This window comes from Tachysurus vachellii, chromosome 13, assembly GCF_030014155.1.
Source record: "Tachysurus vachellii isolate PV-2020 chromosome 13, HZAU_Pvac_v1, whole genome shotgun sequence".
NCBI classification, from domain to species: Eukaryota; Metazoa; Chordata; class Actinopteri; order Siluriformes; family Bagridae; genus Tachysurus; species Tachysurus vachellii.
In genome coordinates, this window is record NC_083472.1 from 2,077,501 (window position 1) to 2,097,409 (window position 19,909).

Consider the following 19,909-nt stretch of genomic DNA (forward strand, 5'->3'; position numbering starts at 1 on the left):
ACCTCAGGAGCCTGAGAACCGATCTCAGGTCAGTTGTCCTCGCTCCGTCTCTCTGCCAGGAAGCAGAAAGTGTCTCATTAACACGCTGGTGCTACCGCCAAAGCGCTGACCTGACCTGACGACGGACGGGTTTCAAGCTTGTTTTCTTTTACCGCAGATGAAGTTTTCTCCTTTGCGAAGAGTCGTGCGTATGTGTGAGAGATTTAACAGGAACACAAGGTCACAATCACACCTCAGGCCAATTACCTCCAGAGCAGTGCTGCTATGAATCCTATTTTTAACCCCAATCACAGTTCCTAGTGGTCAACTATAGGTGATTAAAACATCGTAGACCAGTTCTTATGTTGGAAATCGTCTCTAATTGGTTGACTTTTGTTACGTTTTCACTTTTTTACCAAACATCCTTATGTTTAAAATCCATCCCTCTGTGCCACATCCTGCTCCTGTCATGCCCTACACCATGTCCCGTTGGTTGCAGCACCGTTCCCACCCCATTCTAATGCCATTCGATATTCATTGTGCAATAAAATGACGAGTTTTTGTCGACTCATCCTGTTGGTCTACTTTGCTTAACTCTTCGCTATATTCCCCATATTGTCGTTCAACTGTTTGCTGATAAGCCCAAAACCAGCTTTTACATCATCTCTAACTAAAGAGCATGATGAAGCACGATGTTCCTGAACAGTTGGAGGAAGAACCAATGTACATGACTTCGAAAGCAACTTACTGCTTTATTATTAATGGTGCTTGCAAAGCAACATTCTTGTTATTGTGCCGGACAAAACTTCGGCGCGTAACTTGTCCCGCAGCTTTTGTCCTAGACCCATGAATGACGTGTCAAATACTCTGAACAAACTTTTAAATCGGTGTACCGACTGGCCTTCCGGTTTTGCCGCAGCCCCGCCCCCAAAATATGCAAAATCAAAAAACTTTTTACAACATGGACATGTGACCTATCAAAACACTCAGAACAAAGAGGGGAACTTCCTCACGTGTATTTTGATGATGTCACGTGAAAATAAAAAATTAGCACAACATGGACATGTGACATATCAAAACACTCAGCACAATGAGGAAAACTTCCTCAAGAGTATTCAGATGACGTCACACGCTCGTCTCGACTAGCCTCCTGGATTTGCCACGTGCAAGCACCATTGACATTTTCTTCAGGAAATGTACGTTCTAGTTATTATTATTATTATTATTATTATTATTATTATTATTATTATTATTATTATTATTATTATTATAATATTTGGAATTTAATCTGCCCAGAAATGAAAATAGGTGTTTTAGAGGAAAAAGAAATCCTGAGCAAGTTTTGCTTTCATTCAGGGGCAGGTCTTAATCTAAGGAGGTAGTTGACAGTAAACCTGGATTGCTGGTGCTTTATTATTCTCTGTCCCTTGTTGTAAGAAGAAACCGGAGTTTGAAGATGGTGGAGTTCTTCTCAGAGGAACGTTTTACCAACTCGGGTATCTTCGGTTCTGGGAGTGCTATCAAGAACGGAATTCTTGAACGGAACGCAGACCCTCGACTTCATCTCAATAATGTTGTTTTTCCCAATAATACACCTTTCCGTCTTGTCGTCTAGGATACCGCGGACAGGCACGGATAAAGGTTGCTTTCACTAATAAAGCTTTTCTCTCCAGTTCTTCAGCTAGCTCCTGGAGCTTCTTTCAGGTTTGTGGTTTCTTAATCCATATCGGCATGTCGAGTCAATCACTTCCTGTGTCCAAAGGAAATGCAGAATGAAATCATGACTCTCCAGATCTTCCCTGCAGAAATGTCACTATTAATTCTTTCATTTATTGCCGTAACAGAGATCTGGATTATTCAGACACGTGCAACCTTCAAGGCCTAACGTACCTAAAAAAAAAAAATCTAATCTAATTATTGATCTGGTCCCTGCTTTTGTTCTGTTTTCGGAAGCCCTTTCTTTCATCTTAATAGGTTTTGTACTTCAAAGCCCTGTCACTGAAAGGAAACGTTGACTTGCTCTTCAGACGTACTCCTCCATCTGCTCTCTCTCTCTCTTTTTTCTCTGTTCTGTGTTATTTTTAGACCTTCTCATGTGAGGGTGATCATTCAGGAAACACACTTCCCAAGCTCTTCAGTAATGTCCCTGATTATGTGAAGATTACCCAGAATCAGTACGCACTCTGTTTCCTGCGGCTGGAAATCAGTTCTCCTTTTTTTTTTTTCCTCCTTCTCCTTCAAGTTTTAGATGGAGGTTTTCTCATTTCTAATCCTAAACCGTTCCTCGGTACATAAGACCGGGGCGGTAGTGAGCTAAGACGTTAAATGAAGCAGAAGTGCGAGAGTTCCTCGTGCGAGCGGTAATGCGGGGTCAGATGGCAGCAGTTTGTCTGACGGCATGACGTTTTAAGTGCAGGGTAAGCTTGGTTTCTGCTCCACTTGTATCTAAACCACCAAACAGAGGGCTGACTTCTCTTACCACGCTGTTCATGCAGACCAAATTAGGAACTGGATGTGGGTGACATTTCTAGAAAGAACGTCGTTCCACTGTATTTTGCCTTCACCCAAACAACAGGATCTACACCAGAGCAACTGGACTAAACCTTACATAATACATTAGTAGTTATTTATCTACATCCTGTAGGTCCAGGATGTAGACGAATGACCGGTGACTGCAGCTTATTTATAATGTTCAGTCTTTAATTGTTAGCTTGCAGATATAAGTGACATCGGTTTGACAGGATGATGTTTTCTGTCCTCGCTGGTGACTTGTCAAACACTTGATTTAACAAGTAGAATAAACGCAGTTCGGTTTATACATCCTGTGTCATCCTTACTTGATTTCATAAATATATCATCTATACACAACATTGTGTGTGGTAGTAAAACATATCACTCAAATACACCATAAAAGCTGGTTTTTTTTTTGTTCTCCAAAGTAAAACAGGACACACCGTCCCTGTCCTTCATCTCATGCCCTTTCCAGTCACAGTGGCTCATGAGAAACTAACAACGCTTCGAGTTCATTCATGCAAAATAAAAGCCATTAATGTCATTTGGACGTTAGTGTATATAGACACCTGCTTCTACACCACTGTCCCTGATCCATACAGTGAAGATCCTGAGTGTACAGAATGAACCCCTGCACAGAGGACTTTGTTCTACAGATGCTGTGAAGGAAGAGGAAGATACCAGAGGAACCAGAGCGAGGGTCGTGGCAGGGTCACCACCTCCCGGGTGGTTCTGGAGCTCCACCACCCTCACAGCCACCTGCGAGTCAGATGTAAAGACAAGAACAGAACGACGCTCCGAAATTAAAACGAGGTTTTTATGAGGCCCCTCATTCTGGACAGTGGAAGTTCACCATTGTTCGTATTGTTCCAGTCTTTTGTCTTTCTTAAGAAGGCCCATTGTTTCAATCCTTTAGGCGATCATCATTACAGTTTATACGTGACCCTCCCACTATTGTGTAATGTTCCCCCATCAACACAGGAGGGATTAAGAGATAAAGATAAAGTTTCTGCTGAAAAGAACAAATGCAGAAGGAGCAAGGGAGCGACTCGGGCAATGCTGGAAGACGGTATGACACGTATCATGATATCAGGACAGCGGATCGATTTATTTATTAGTTTGTTTGCTTTTGGCACCAAACGTTTCAAATTATTTACACACCACTCAATAGAGATATACTGAAACATTTTACAAGACTTTGATATGTAATTACTGATGTTTAAGACCGTGGAACTTTAAAAAAAGAAATAATAATAATAAAAAAAACATAACCATTAGCTTCAGATGATCTAAGAAGTGATCTGAGTGGAAAGAAATTCAGGAAGAAATTACATTACACTGGTTAAAAAAAAATATAGATTAATGTAGGGCTGCAGCATGAGGACTATTTATCGTGATGTTGATATCATCTAAAAAATATATTTATTTTTCTGAGATTATGGGATTATTTTTATTTACATCCATTTTATTACTTTTTCTGTGGAATTACATTCTTTTTTGCATTTTTACCGTTTAATATTTATATATTTTTAAATGAATAACAATTAAAATAATTAAAAATTTATAAAAACATATTAAATTCTTTTTTAATCACACAAATTCTTCCAGAAAGCATGCGATGGAACCGCTCCACGTGTACGTTAATATCCACCAGGCACTGTGAGTTATAGAGTTATATATATTTAACATATCATGATCATTACATCAAACAGCTGTGTTAGAAGGTTCACTTTTTTTTAATTGGAGTAAATTTTGAGATTCTTCTCATTCAACACTGTCCTGAGATGTTCTCGTACGAGTAGAAGACCAAACCCAGCACAGTAAAAGATCACGCTTTGAGCAGATGTGATTGACATTAACCCGACCCACGCAGTCGTGGAATTTCAGTTATGATGAAGAACAACCCACTTATCTTTGTTCATTTCCTTCTCCCTCAAGTGCTTTTACTTTTTCTTTTTTTCTTTCTTTCTTTTTTTTTTTAACCTCCCCCATCCATCTTGTAAAACGCACACAGGAAAACATCCACCATTCTTGTCTGAAGGCTTGACTCGTCAATCTCCTCACCCACTCTTTGCACTGACCTCCATTCACCTCTCCTCCTGAGCCACGGTGGAAGAACGCATCAGGTTGGGAGCTCGAGTTCCAGCGCATTCATCAGATGCCACACCGTTCTCTCTTCCTGTCACGCCTCCCCTCCCCGGACACCTTCCTTCGGTGAGCTGGCGTAGCTGCTTATTTATGAGCCTGTTAGTGGAAGGAGATCCCAGCACCTCTCACGCAGGGCTAAATGTAGTAGCCGGTTTCGTGCCGTGTTTATTCGATACGCCGGAGGTGCTGCAAAACCCGGTGCCGGTTTCTTTCCTGTCTGGCACAGGAAGCCGTTTCTGTCCAACCCAGCTGTGAAAGGAAAGGCAAGCTGCTGCTGTCTGAGGCTTTTGGTTTCCTACTTAGCACATGATCGAGACTTTCCTCTGGCACCGGTAAAATGGGATTCTCCATCTCTGCGATGACATCCTTACTCACTCGTCCTGGCCCTTGTGGGGACGTGGTAGTCTAGTGATTAAGGTGTTGGGCTACCAATCGGAAGGTTGTGAGTTCGATTCCTACATCCACCAAACTGCCAATGCTGGGCCCCTGAGCAAGGCCCTTAACCCTCAATTGCTCAGTTGTATTAAAATGTAAGTCGCTCTGGATATAAGGGGCGTCTGCTAAATGCTGTAAATGTTTACACACTACTGTTCGCAAAGAGACGACTCTGTTAGGCCGTTCTTTGTAAACGTGTGGATTTGTGGTACGTTGTGGAAGAAAAGACAACGACGAACAAAAAAAAAATAAAGCTAGAAAACGTCAAAACGTTTTTTTGACACTACATTGGAATAAACGAGCAATAGCATAGTGCTCAGCATCTGATAGGTTCTTTACATTTACAGCATTTAGCAGACGCCCTTATATCCAGAGCGACTTACTTTTTTTTATCTCATTTTATACAACTGACCAACTGAGGGTTAAGGGCCTTGCTCAGGGGCCCAGCAGTGGCAGCCTGGTGGACATGGGAATCAAACTCACAACCTTCCGACTGGTAGTCCGACACCTTAACCACTAGGCTACCATCGTTCATCACCATCGTATCTCCTCGAACATGTTCATGTTTCATGTTTTATTCATTTCTAAGATTGCTGAGATACCACAGAGCACAGAGTCTAAAGGCCAACGTCGGGGCCTGACTAATGGAATGCAAAGGTTTCTGAGGCTTTAAGGGGATCCTGAGGAGCCTTGGGTTTAATATTGGACTCAGTTGGTGGGAGTCCAAGCCTCTTTTCTTGCATTTAGCTTAATCGGCTTGTTCAGACTGAGATGCCGAAGCCCTTGATTGTTACAGCAATTCAGAAATACTGTGTGTCAGATTATAGACTTCATGAAAATCTGGTTCCTGTGGGAACCGGACACTCAAATGGATGTACACACAGGCTTACACGCTAAAAGCTTGCCGCAGACACCACAAAAGGTTTCCTAAAGCACTCATCCACATACGTTCACACACGTTTCCCTGTCACAAAAGCACACAACCGTAAAAATTTCCGACATCTCAATTTGGAACCCTTTCTACACACTCCTTCCTGTGACACCAATCCAGGTCATAGGAAGTACCACAGAGTCGTGATCTTCTACTTTATGATCTTGGCATGAAGATGCCCGTTTCTGTTCACACGCTCTCTATTCTCAGACTGCTATCTGCTGCTCGTATCTGGCAGGAAGTCTAGACAGCCACGCCAACAAGGATTTAGCATCCTACCTCATGTTTCTACACCACTAACTCGGTGAAGCGTGTCCAGGTCCAAACCACAGGTTTTTTTTTTGGTGTGTGAGAACAGGAAGTGAGTACCCTGTGCTGTGGTGAGAAGAGCAAACATAAGAGGAACAACCGCACCACAACAAATAACTGAAAACGACAGAAGTTCAGTTTTCTTTGGAATCCGGGCTGCCCAGTAAGCCTTAGTTTTCTTTAATTGCTCATGTTGGTGAGATTTGATGACCAGATTGGCTTTTTTTTTTTTTAGTTTTTGTGAAATCACAAGTTTCACCTTCTGCTTGATGAATCACTATAATATCTTAAGTTTTGATATATTCAAATAAAGTCTTAATGGTTTTTAATTTTAGGACTTTTGTTATTGACCATAACCCGAGAAAATATCCGTTAATAGAAACAAACACCCAAAAGCTAACGTAGGCCCAAACACCTCATCAGATTTATCAGGAAATGACCCAACTGTCATAAACCCTGACCCTTCACAATTAGCTTAATGAGCAGATCAAATATATATGATGGAATGATTTGGAAAAAAATCCAGACCGTGGCTTTAAACATGCGAGAAAGCTCCTTCAGGACTCCTTCAATTTCACGGCAGTGTGTGTTGTATTGAGAAGGTCCTGCATGAGGCTCTTGGGCTAATGGCAGGTTTGAAAGAGCCCCCGCTGCCTCCGAGACGCGCTCGCTGTGCACGACTCTCTCCAGCTGAGCTTTCTGAAGGCCATGGGCTCAGCTGGGCCTCGAGCCACCCACGGTTACGGCCGTCAATCAACTCAGGAACCTTCACCCAATCTGCTGCACCACTGCAGGGTTATTAGCGTGCTAAACACCAGCAAATCCAGTAAGCCTGCGTGTGGTAGGCAGACGCATGCAAACAAAGAATTATGTAGGGAAACATATGTAAATCCACCTGCGTTAGGAAGCATTTTAAATTTGGTTTCGGTTACAGTTTGACGCACTTTTTTGGCATTTGCATGGACCGTAAACATCACGCTAGGTTCCGGTTAAAAGCTCAACTCCGGCGTTAACGGTGAGCTCAGGTGTGAAAGGTGTTTGTGTACGTTTGAGGAAATAACAGCTTGTGTGTGTAAACCTTCTGCTCTGTGCGTCATGTGGAATGGACACAGGAATCAATTTAGGAGGAAAAAAGCATTCAAAGTGGGTCAGTTACATAAAACTTAACACCAGCATATGAGACAGACAGAGAGACACAGATAAAGAAAGAGAGAGAGAGAGAGAGAGAGAGAGAGAGAGAGAGACAAAGAAAGAGAGAGAGAGACAGACAGACAGACAGACAAACAGAGAGAGACAGACAGACAGAGAGAGAGAGACAGAGAGTGACAGACAGACAGAGTGACAGAGAGAGAGTGACAGAGAGAGAGAGTGACAGACAGACAGACAGACACAGACAAAGAAAGAGAGAGAGACAGACGGAACAGACAGACAGACAGAGAGAGAGACAGAGACAGACAGACAGAGAGAGAGAGACAGGCAGAGAGAGAAACAGAGAGAGAGACAGGGAGAGAGAGAGAACCAAACAAACAACATCAAGATGTTAATTAATTTCACTTTTCTTCCAATTTTTTTTTACCAATACGTTTTTGTGTCAGTAAACTCACATCGTTAACTTTTAATTTGACCACAACATTCATCCTCACTTCAGCTCTATCTTCTCCACAAGCTTTTACACTCCGAGCGAACGCACACAGAGGGGAAAAAACAGAAGCGACGAGAGGAAGAAGACGAGAGACGGGTGGAGAGTGGAAACACGAGTGCTGACTGCAATTCACAATAAGTGGAAGAGCCACGATGGGAAACGAGGAACAGAAAGTTTGAAAAAAAAAAACAAGCCTCAGACACGAGATGAAATGTGAACCAGAGCCGAGAACAAGAGCAGGATGTGTTGCACAAAACGAAACTTTAAAAAAAAAAATAAAGAAGGAAGGATGGAAACTGAAAAGGCCGCAAATTATTACGAGTTAGCAGGTCGAGGACACTGACCAAAAGAAGACACGTTGGAGAACCATACAAACACACACCTGAGTTCTGGAGCAGGATGGACGACTATGCTGGATACAGTGCTGAAAGTTTACCGATGTCTTCTACAGCGGTCACATTGCTCTGAAATTCACTACAGCTCTATTGTATAAAATCCTAAATCTATCGGCATGGTTCTAAATTTGGACACTAACACACACAGAAACCGGCAATACACCGAAGCTGTTGCACAGTCGCTGTATTGCACCATGTTTGTTCATCCGTACAGCTACAGCTAACAACCTGAAGCTCAAACCCACTGAACATGTCCCATAGCACTGCTGAGGGGACGTGTGTGATGATAGACACCAGGATCTAGATCTTTATCACGCCAGAGTATCGTCGATCGTTTATTTTTAGTTTTTCAAAAGAAGAAAAAAATCTAGTCTACACAGAGGCCACTTGAATTCAAATATTCTTTATATTATATTTTATCAGATAGAATATTTATCAGGTGTTGTAGGTCAAAACAAGCTTAAATAATACAGCTAAATAAATGCTCGTTTTTTTAGTCCTGAAAATCGGACCTTTAACCTTCAGCCTGCCAAAAGACACATCTTACATAATCAAGGCGATGGATGGATGGATGGATGGATGGATGGATAGTGCAATAGAGATGGATATGTAGATGGATGGAAGGATGGATAGAAGGACTGGTGGGTGGAGGATAGATAGATAGATAGATAGATAGATAGATAGATAGATAGATAGATAGATGTATATAGGGAAATAGATGGATATATAGATTATGTATGGATGGATAGAGAGATTTTGAGATTCAGATGATGGATGGATGGATGGATGGATGGATGGATAGTGAAATAGAGATGGATATGTAGATGGATGGAAGAATGGATAGAAGGACTGGTGGGTGGAGGAAGGATAGATAGATGTATATAGATAGATAGATAGATAGATAGATAGATAGATAATGTATGTATTGATGGATAGAGAGATTTTGAGATTCAGATGATGGATGGATGGATGGATAGTGAAATAGAGATGGATATGTAGATGGATGGAAGGATGAATAGAAGGATGGGTAGGTGGAGGAAGGATAGATAGATAGATAGATAGATAGATAGATAGATAGATAGATAGATAGATAGATATAGGGAAATAGATGGATATATAGATTAATGTATGTATGTATGGAGAGATTTTGAGATGGATGGATGGATGGATGGATGACCGGACGTGCATATCTGTTCAAACACAGCTGCCTGAGTCACAGCGTGCTGTTGACCCTCGTGTTAATGATGGGATCTCAGAGTTAAACAGTAAACCAACATTAGCTTTCTGTTAGCGGCTGGAGAAACTACAACCACAACCACTTCATTTAAATGCTGACAGGAAATAACAGCATTTAAATTTTTTTCCTAGTCTGAGATCAGAAGCGATAACCTTTAGTAAAAGTTGCCTGCTTTACATTTAACCTGATCATTTTTTTTAAATAACCTTTTTAGAACATAATAAACACTGGTGTAGCTGAAAACCAGACCACCAGCTGGAATATATTGTGATTTTTACTCCTGAAGTTCTCTCTCTCTCTCTCTCTCCCTCACTTCGTCCACCTCTCAGCCTCTTAACGGAAGGCAGTAATGATCCATTACCCACAGGCAGAACGGTGACATCAGTTTCTTGAAGACAGGCGGATTTAATTTCCTGGTCCGCATCCGCTGCGTAATGCTGCGCTAATGGCTTCCTGTTCCGAATCTCCACAGCGAGGGCTAATTTGTATCCGCCATTGGAGCTCACCTGGCCTGCCGTCTGCCCCGCCGGACCGTAAAACACGCACCAACGCTGTGTAGCGTACGCATAATCATCTCTAAGAGTTCATCGCGTCACTTTTTTTGTGAAGGCTTTTTTTTTTCACAGCAATGAGTCATTCCACATTTCTTCTCCTGAACCTTCTTGCGTCTCGAGGCCGTCTCTGCCCGTACAGGCTATCGTATTATCCCTGTTTATACGGCGCGGTCCAGAGGCTTAACCTCCACCGCGATATGACTCATCTGCGCTAATATCTTTATATAAGGAGCAAAATTTCCGTTGGATGGAAGCCAGAAATCCCAGTTTGTTTAGCTTGGACTGCATTTCTGGCAGAATGGGTTTCCTCAGAAGACCCGGACAGTAACCAGCTCTTAAGAGCAGACACAATAAACAATTCAAGCTCCAGGTTATTCAGCACCGCGTCGTCTCATCACGACTTAACCCGGTCGATATGAGTCATTTGGCGAGGATTTTATGTGCACGGTTTAGCAGGTCCATCTGGTTGCAAGGCTGCGTTTCTCCGACGTGAGACATTAAAGGATGAAATAAAAACATCAGGATAATGACAGCACTTGTTCGTGAGGAGAACATTAGCGCTTCTTTGATTCTGTGCACTACTTTATCGCCTTGTGATTGAGATAATCACAGCCAGCCCAAACAGCTTTCTGAATGTGTGTGTGTGTGTGAGCATGCTCTAGCTTGCTCGCTCTTGGTTGATGACTCATCTTCTCAGTGGGATCTTGGTGACAGACTTCGCTTCGCACAGGAATTTTGTCAAAATGAATTGTTTTTTCTCTCTCTCTCTCTCTCTCTCTCTCTCTCTCTCTCTCTCTCTTTACACTTCACTCGTTTCCGTACAGGAATCTCCCACCGTCGCTTTAAAAAGCCTTTCTAATCACCAGGCTAATATTGGTCCATTATCTGCTCTGCTCTGCTCTTTCTCTTTCCTGTCTCTTATCATGTGTTTCCTGACAGATCTGTCCCTGTCATTTCTCAGATAAGCAGTTTGCTCGATTGCACAAGAGCATTATATCCTGTGACCTGGTATTTCACTAGGCGCAGGAAGCCGACAATAATGCGGCCTGACAAACCGGACAGAGAGAGAACGACAGAGAGCATGCATTCGTTCGAGAAAACGAGAGTTGGCCAACAAGCATCATGGTACAGGTTTCAATCCTGTAACCACGTTTAGGCTTTTTTACAGTAATCTCAGTCGAAGTGTGATATCATCTGTAAGACACCCGTAAGTGACGTGACATACGGCTAAGTACGGTGACCCATACTCAGAATTCGTTCTCTGCATTTAACCCATCCAAAGTGCACACACACACACACACCGTGAACACACACCCGGAGCAGTGGGCAGCCATTTATGCTGCGGTGCCCAGGGAGCAGTTGGGGGGGTTCGGTGCCTTGCTCAAGGGCACCTCAGTCGTGGCCGGCCCGAGACTCGAACCCACAACAGTCAAACACTCTAACCATTAGGCCACGACTTCCCCCCCAAGTCATCTGTATCTGCCCTGGATCCTATGCAACATCTTTTGCAGAAAGAAATAAAAGGTGTTTATTAACAGACTTGTTATAAAGCCGTGATTTGATGCTGCACTGGAATAAAAAATGAATGAATCAGAATTAGTACATAAAATTTTGGTGTTAAACTCTTATATAATAAGCAGCATGCAAGTAACAGCTACAACATGAAATCCTTTCTTTCAAAACGAAGCAAGTAGGCAGAGCTTTATGATTCCAGAGGCTTGAAATAATCCCAGGTCCTCATCAAGTCATGGCCCTCATTTCTCAGTCTCAGGAAGCTTCAGATGGCTGTAACTCACTTCCCCTGGCAGGAAATGGCCTACATTCAACATGACAAGTGTTGGTTTCACGTTTCCTCTGTACCCGCCAGCATCGGCGGTCATCTCCGTTTGCTTCAGTCAGCAAAAGTCAGCGAAGGCAGCTCGCCAAAATATCTGATAAAACAGGAAGTGGATTTTTTCTGACACGCTGTTAGTTACACCAGGTCTCGATTGCCTTGCAGTGTATAATATGTATTTTTTATCATCGTTTACCTGTTTAGCATTCTGTCGGTTAAAAATAAACCAAGCACATACAGTATGCTTGCTCAAGGCAGCTTGAGTCGCATCCCGCTCTCTTTCAAGAAGTAAGAAGTACAGGAAGGAAGTATATGCTGCATGCATGCACCATACACCAATATGAAAGGTAATGAGAGCAGCGAGTGGAGCCAGAGAGTAGCTGTAACTCCATTAAGGCTCCCTTGAGCAGGTAATACACACAGAGGAAATCGGACTTTGATCTGCACCAGAGCTGATAAAGAGGCAGCGAGCGAGGGGCTGAAGGCTGAAATGAACTTGGCGGTAGATGAGGCAGCGGGCGAAGGGTCAGAAGCTAATGCTGCCTTTGATTTCAATAAGGCTTTCCTTGTACTGAGAGTGCTCACTTTAATGCCATTACAGGGCATCCTGTGACAAGGGAAATGTTCTCGTCTCCATCACAAGGCTGGAGGCGTTACGCTCCTAATCGCTTAATGCGTTTGAGCGACTGGAATTGAAGGGGAAATCGGTTCCTCTGTTCCTCTGTTCCTCTGTTCCTGTCGTCTGCTTCCACAACTCTTTCACAGGAACCTATTGACCCATTTGTTTGCCGCGACTAATACGTACATAATATTGAATTATGACCGAAAAACTAATTCTTTTCAGAGCATCATAATGTGTAGGTCCTTTGCAAATTAAATAGTAAATGTGGCACTTGATCATTCGAAATATTGATAGACGAGAGGAATTTCATTCAGTAAAAAGATGTCTAGGTTAATGCAGGTATGACTAAGCTTTCTGTTGGTTTAGCATTATGTTCAGTTAGCCACCAACTTAATAAAGACATGACCAGTTTCTGGAGATAACAAATCATTTCTGAATGTGATTTATTCTGGGTCTAGTGAAAGGGAAAGTGACGTGACATACGGCTAAGTACGGTGACCCATACTCAGAATTTGTTCTCTGCATTTAACCCATCCAAAGTGCACACACACAGCAGTGAACACACACACACACCGTGAACACACACCCGGAGCAGTGGGCAGCTATTTATGCTGCGGCGGCCGGGTAGCAGTTGGGGGGGGTTCGGTGCCTTGCTCAAGGGCACCTCAGTCGTGGTATTGCCGGCCCGAGACTCGAACCCACAACCTTAGGGTTAGGAGTCAGACTCTCTAACCATTAGGCCACGACTAGTGGTAGTCTAACCACTCGATTGGCCTTGATCTACACCATCACATATGTTGTACATACAGAAAATCACCACTCTGATTCTGTTTTTATTCATTCCCACACAGCATTAAAGTTTATCTCGAAGATTAGCTGCTTATCACAGGGTTTAACTTACCTTCTGATTGGCTGTGGCCGGGAGTTACGCAGCAGTAATTTGTTCCCATCTTATGAAAGCCCACATTAATAGGCAATAATCCACAGAAATGCAGCTCATCATGTTGCTGAGAAGTGTAAACTACTTTCCCTTGAAAAAAGCTCCCTTTTAACCCGTTACACCGTTCGACATGGGAGATTCTTCCATAAACTTCCCCGTGTCAGCAAACAAATGCATTAGTAAAAACATCAACGCCTTATGGCCAGTCAACAGCACTAGGGTACGATGTACATCCACATCGTGACGTAGTCTAATTTTCGTTTTCTTAACCAAATGGAAAAAAGTATCTCTACACCTAAAATGGACAGTTATGGACACTGGATAATCTTGACATTGGTTGGAATTGTAAAATAGATCACATCTATTATTATGTAAGTGTGTGAACATGAGGTTTTGGTTTCAATCCTAGGCATTAAATCTGTTGCACTTTCATAGTAATGTCAAGAGGATATTGTACTAAAGAGCCTCATGACCAAGTTTTTATTTTATTAATGGGGCTAAGCGAGGACACACTTTTCCACGATCGCTCTGATCTCCAGTAAAGTTCTGTTTCTGGGCCGCAGCACGAGGAGCTTTGTGATATTTCAAAGACTCGTCTGGGCTTTTCTGTAGGGCTCAAGGAGCTCATAAATATTCCCATTGGCTTAGTGCAGACCAAGTACCTGTTTAGCAGCCAGAGAGCCTGTTGACATAAATTATAGCTCGCCCAACATAATGGCCATGGGTCTGTCCTCGGAGCTGAATGATTATATTCAAGCTGTAATGACCCACCTGTGACCACTTCAGTCCCTCTGAACACAATGTCAGGATTGTACAATCACTTGACTATATATGGTACTCAGATCTTTTGTTATATAACTGCACTGTCCTGGCCGCATGAATGAGTGCGTGTGCAACCGAATGGCTGGAATTGTTTAATTTGAACAAATTTAGGTCAAACGACTATGCAAGGAATATTTCAGACACAATGATGATAACCGGTAAAATGCACTGGTGCATTGGGGCTCAACTGGTTAAGGCTCTGGGTTGTTGATTGGAGGATCGGGGTTCAAGGCCCAGCACAGCCAAGCTGCCACTGCTGGGCCCTTGAGCAAGGCCCTCAACCCTCCCTGCTCCAGGGGTGCTGTATCATAGCTGCCCCTGCACTCTGACCCCAACCTCCTCAGTTGGGGTATGTGAAGAAAAGAATTCCACTGTTCTGTAATGTATATGTGGTGATAATAAAGGCTTCTATGCCCCGTTCTTCTTCTTCTTCTTCTTCTTCTTCTTCTTCTTCTTCCAAACACCATTCCAAGAAGCCCAGAATGACACTATTCCTATAAAGTCATGTAAAAATATATAGACAAGTCATCAAAATAGCACAAGACTGAACTTCAATATTACAGCCATTTATGGCAAAGTGTCCAGGTAAGCAGGGTCCAGGTAAGCAGGGTCCAGGTAAGCAGGGTCCAGGTAAGCAGATCTGGCTTTTTATTTGTTTTGTTTTGTTTTTTTTTGGAGAGAAATGCTCCTCGATTTTTACCATCTGATCAGAGCGATATTAAACAATTTTGGCAGTCTGAGTGTATTCACAAGCAGCAGTTTGAGAAAATGTTTTCACATATTTTAGAAGAACCATGTGTTCCCACTAAAGGTAAGCATGTGTTCCCACTGAAGGTAAACATGGCTGTGAAATATTATCTGATCCCATTGCTGATGTATTTCAGTCATCACACACTTTTCCAGGTTGTTGCTACACAGAAAATTCCCATGTCCTAGTTTTCACTCCACTAACATAAAAGACCTTGTCAAAGGTTTCTGCTTGATGGCCATTTGATTGGCAGCCAGGCAAACCCTCAGTATACTTACCCCCCTTTTCTGCCTCATTGAACTTGAGCTTCCTGTGTTGATGAGGTGGAGAGGAAGAAACAACGACAACAACAGAAAAAACCCAAGAGGCAGCTAGGTCTGGAGGAGCTCACGAACGAGGAGTACAGATGTTTTCCAGATGTGGCCTGCGGCTACAGGAGGGACCCTCAAGCTGGCTGGACTACACACTGGCTGCTTTGTTTGCCTCCTCCTCCTCCTCCTCCTCCTCAACAGCCCTCATCCTCTCTCAGGCCATCCTTCTGTCTCTCTACCGCTGCTCTTTGAAGTCAGGACGCAACTCAGGAAGCAAGGAGCTGCAATCGATTTTCTTACTGCATTAGAGCAGGAATGTGTGGGCCTCCCCTTAACCACCCCTCCCTGTTCGAGTCTTCCATATTGTTGATGAGCCGTGTCTCGGTGCTGCTTGGCCCACAGGGTCAGAGGCCCCACATGCTTATGGAACCAGCAGCATTTCAGCAAAACTACACACAACAACAGGTGGAAGGACCTCGGAAGCTAGCGGCAGTGCTAATCGGAAGCTAGCGTTTACATGTTTCAGGTTAATTAAGATTAAGATGTCTGTGTAACCGATGGACGAAGGTCCAAAAAGCCTCTCGACTAGTGCAACAGAAAAGTGTTCGCTTTGTTGTTGTGTATATTTGAATATCAAGACAATGCTGAAGCTGTCTGGGATTCTAAGAAAGGAATAATTCTGATGGTCTTTGGGTAAGAGATGGCATAATCTCTCCTCTGACAAATCATGGCCATCTGTGATTTCATGAATGTGTCGCAGTGCAGTTAGTGCTTTCCCTAACTGTTCAGCTGCCCCATGATTTAGCATGAGCAACAGTTCAAAAAGATATAATGGCTGGCCCACGTTAGCCTTGCTAGCCAAAGGTGGGAATAAACAGAGAGAGAAAATGGGGCAGTCAATTCATGCTCATCAACTAATATGTTCTGATAATGACCCATTTTTTCCAGCTTCTATCAGTGTTCTCACATTTTCTCACTTTTCTTGTTTCCTCGTTTTGCTGCCGTTTAGGGTGCGGGTAGACACACCAGTTGGATCACAGACCCCAGCGAACATCCCAGCACCAGCACAGGACGCAATCTTGACATATTTACTGACACACACCACCGGGAAGAAGCTTTGGAAGAGGACGATCTTGAACCACGGCTCACAGACTTGCAGGAGGAACGCTCTGTGACTTCGCCGGCTTTGAGAAGCACGTTAGAACACATTGTTCAGCAGCTCGACATCCTGACTCAGGTGAGGTCAAAGCACTTTTCATAAAGATGAGCAAAGTGAATAGGTAGCAGGACTACAGTGACTTACTTCTGAAGTTTCTCTTTGAAAATGTCTCATGCATCACAATCACAGAGCTCCTCCATCGCCGCTGCTGCTTTTTGCATTTAATGTTAAGTCATGTTAGAAATGATGCCCTCACCCCAAAACTTCCACAGAAGTCCATTTCCTATTGCCATGTTAATGCCTCCTTGGTACCATTATGGTGATGGATACCTGAATATAGTTCTGGATTGCTCAACGGAAAATGGAAAATCTATCACCATCGATCAACCGTGCATACAGTACACATAGTTCTGGATTCAATTCGGTAAACGTATCACGATGCTTTGTATCGTTATGCATTAAGGAAATAAATCCCAGGGTAAGAACGGGTCTAGATTCAGTTTAGTAACCATACTGCACAAGTATCAGTTGTGAGGCAGGGATATATATCGTCGCTGTCAGACGGAATCCTCGTATCTCCAAAACCGTTATTTTTCAGGAAATTAAAAAAACGCCGTACCTTATCTGCAGTACACAGGGTTTAGTCCGCGTTACAGTGGATTGTCTTGCGCTAAATTCCTGTCCTCAGACGAGCACCAGAACTAGCGGGGGTCAAGATTTTTTTTTCTTTGAGCCCAGTGTTTTGAAGACATTTACCTCAGAAGACGTGTTGATTCGTTGCGACTCTTCTTGAGGAGAAATATGCCGTGAAGCTCTCCCGCGGAGTGAGGAAGAGGTGGACAGTTGAAGTGTCCAATGGAGTTATGAGATTTGCGCTCAAGCTATTTTCAAGACATTAGATTGGTTAATAACTTGTAAAAATAACAGACCCACGTGGGGACTGACCAATAGCATCGATATGTGAAAAAATATGAAATTGACCAAATTTGGACATACGAGGTTTCCGCCCGACAGCGACGATATGTACATATAAATGATCAGATTCTAGCATTGTCACACCAAAAGCCTTATTTTAGAGTGACTTTTAAACCAGAATGCTGGAGCACAGGCCCATTATTTTCCAGCTGTATTAAATTACTGAGGTTTGACTTGATGTCACTGATGTATGACACTAATTAGCATGAACCGCTTGTGCTTCAGACCGTGGCTGTACTGGAAGAGCGTCTCACGCTGACAGAGGACAAGCTGAGAGAGTGTCTAGACAACCAGGCTGTTATTCTGGAGCAGATGCAGCAGCAGCCAGACAAAGAGACGAGAGGCGCTGAGGGTCCGGCAGTTTGACACGTGGCCCATCGTCAGCTTTCAGGGGTCATCAAAGCTGTTCTGAAGTATAAGAGACTCCCTCCTCCTGCTTCACATTTGGGAACCGTCTTCACTTTAGAAGGCAAGAAAAACAGAAATAAAAGGGAACGGAAGGAATCGAAGGAAGCACGGGATGGAATTCGGAGGGCAGTGAGGGGTTAGAATGGAGAGCGTGGGGGATGTTTAAGGGGTGTTTAACAGATCCTGTAGCAGGCTCTCCCAGAAATTCATTAAGTCCCTGCGGATGAGACAGCTGCAGCTAGGAAAACATCCCAGCCTTGTTTTGACAGCAGTGAGGGGCGTCATTCTTCACGACAGCCGGTCCGACGACGCGTCAGGAGAGACAGACATCTTTTTGTATCTCTCTCTCTCTCTTTTTCACTTTGTCCTTCTTTGTGTATGTGTACATTTATGTTCAATAGAAATAAATGAGTGTCCTGAATGATGGGAAGCTGTGTGCTTTATAAAAGGTCTGTGCTGCATAAATCAAAGGTAGACCCCGTATCTACACGAGGGTCAGACAAACTTAAAAGGACTTAAACGTTTTCATCATATAGTAGCTGTAGTCGTTCCTCAACAGTCTGTCTTACAAAAAACACACTGAACTGTCATTGAAAACAGGTTTCTTTGTACTGAATTCAGAATAGATGTATCTCAGGCGTACATCGTAACACCCTGAGCATCCTCGTGATGCCGGGAGTCTTAAGTGAGGAAAATGACCTGCGCTGTCTGGGTGGGAGGGACCTACTCTCTCTCCCATGTCAATCTCAGTGACACTAGCCAAACCTCTGAGGAGGTTTCACCAGCAGTTTGGAGATGTGACTTTCACAGGTTTCAGAGGAAGCACCTATCAGCCTTCACCCTCCGCATGTAGGAGCTGTTTTATGAAAGAAGAAGAAGAGTTGGAGGGTGGGTAGGTATTGACCAAGAATAAAAAATAGATGAGTAAATAAAACAAAATGGATGTAGGTCATTCTTTGAAATTACATAGAAAAGTGGAAATAGTGACAGGGTTCCCACGCATCCTGGAAAACCTGGAAATCCTGGAAATTTAATGACCAATGTTCCAAAATTGTCCTGGAAAAAATCTTGTTGTCCTGGAAAATTATTATTTTTAAATGTTCTTGATCATTTAAAGAACAGTTTACAACTGGTCGAAACGATTAACGTTAGTAACAGAAACCGCTCTGTTCAGAGACGCCGAGTTTTGACGGGTTTTTTGTTATGCTGTTTAATCTCGCTGTGACGGATGACGCTGTCTTGTGTTGGCGGTTTCAGGTGCTAGGAATGGTTTAAGTGCTCGAATGTTTTCAGCAAATGGTGACGGGTAAGCAGGTTATATTAACCTTGTTAATCTGAATATCATGTGCAAGGGGAATGCACAGCAAACTAAAGCATGCATGACGGCATTGGCCTGAGAAAGGAAAGGGTATTAATATGTGCGGCCTTTTTATTTTATAAATGTTGATATTTCATTCACATGACAAATTGTCTTTAAAAGTATAGTTAAGTAATAGCCATAAAGTGTACGTTGTTTTTAAGACTTCTGGAGAGAAGAACATATTACTTTAGGCCGTGAATCTGTGAACCTTGTCTTTTTTTTGCTAAATTTGAAAGTGTCCTGGAATATGATCTCTAAAAAAGAGTGGGAACCCTGCTGGAGAGTTGGAGGGTGGGTAGGTATTGACCAAGAATAAAAAATAGATGAGTAAATAAAACAAAATGGATGTATGTCATTCTTTGAAATGACATAGAAAAGTGGAAATAGTGAGTTTTATTACTAATCCATCATCTATGATCAGGTCACGTGGCTTTTTTGTCTCTGTCGTCCGTGTTTACTCTCTCTTGCAGTCACGTGGCTTTCTTCTGGTGTTGAGGTCAAGCGGAAGTGGGGAGAGCAGGAGCACAAAAGGTTCTGCACCTCGTGTTGGTTTTGCGGACCACATCCTTCCTTGTTCTTGCACTTCTTC

General features: G+C 43.0%; 1 protein-coding gene across 2 annotated transcripts in view; it reads left to right on the forward strand.

Moving 5' to 3' along the window:
* Positions 1 to 18,381, forward strand: part of poc1b (POC1 centriolar protein B) — a 34,405-nt gene extending 16,024 nt beyond the window's left edge. For both annotated transcript variants that reach the window (XM_060885536.1, XM_060885537.1), the window contains exons 11-12: positions 16,428 to 16,655; positions 17,778 to 18,381. In XM_060885536.1, the coding sequence (XP_060741519.1) occupies positions 16,428 to 16,655; positions 17,778 to 17,918 (369 nt within the window). In that variant the 3' untranslated portion in view covers positions 17,919 to 18,381. The remainder of the gene's footprint in view (positions 1 to 16,427; positions 16,656 to 17,777) is intronic.
* The last annotated feature ends 1,528 nt before the right edge of the window (positions 18,382 to 19,909 follow it).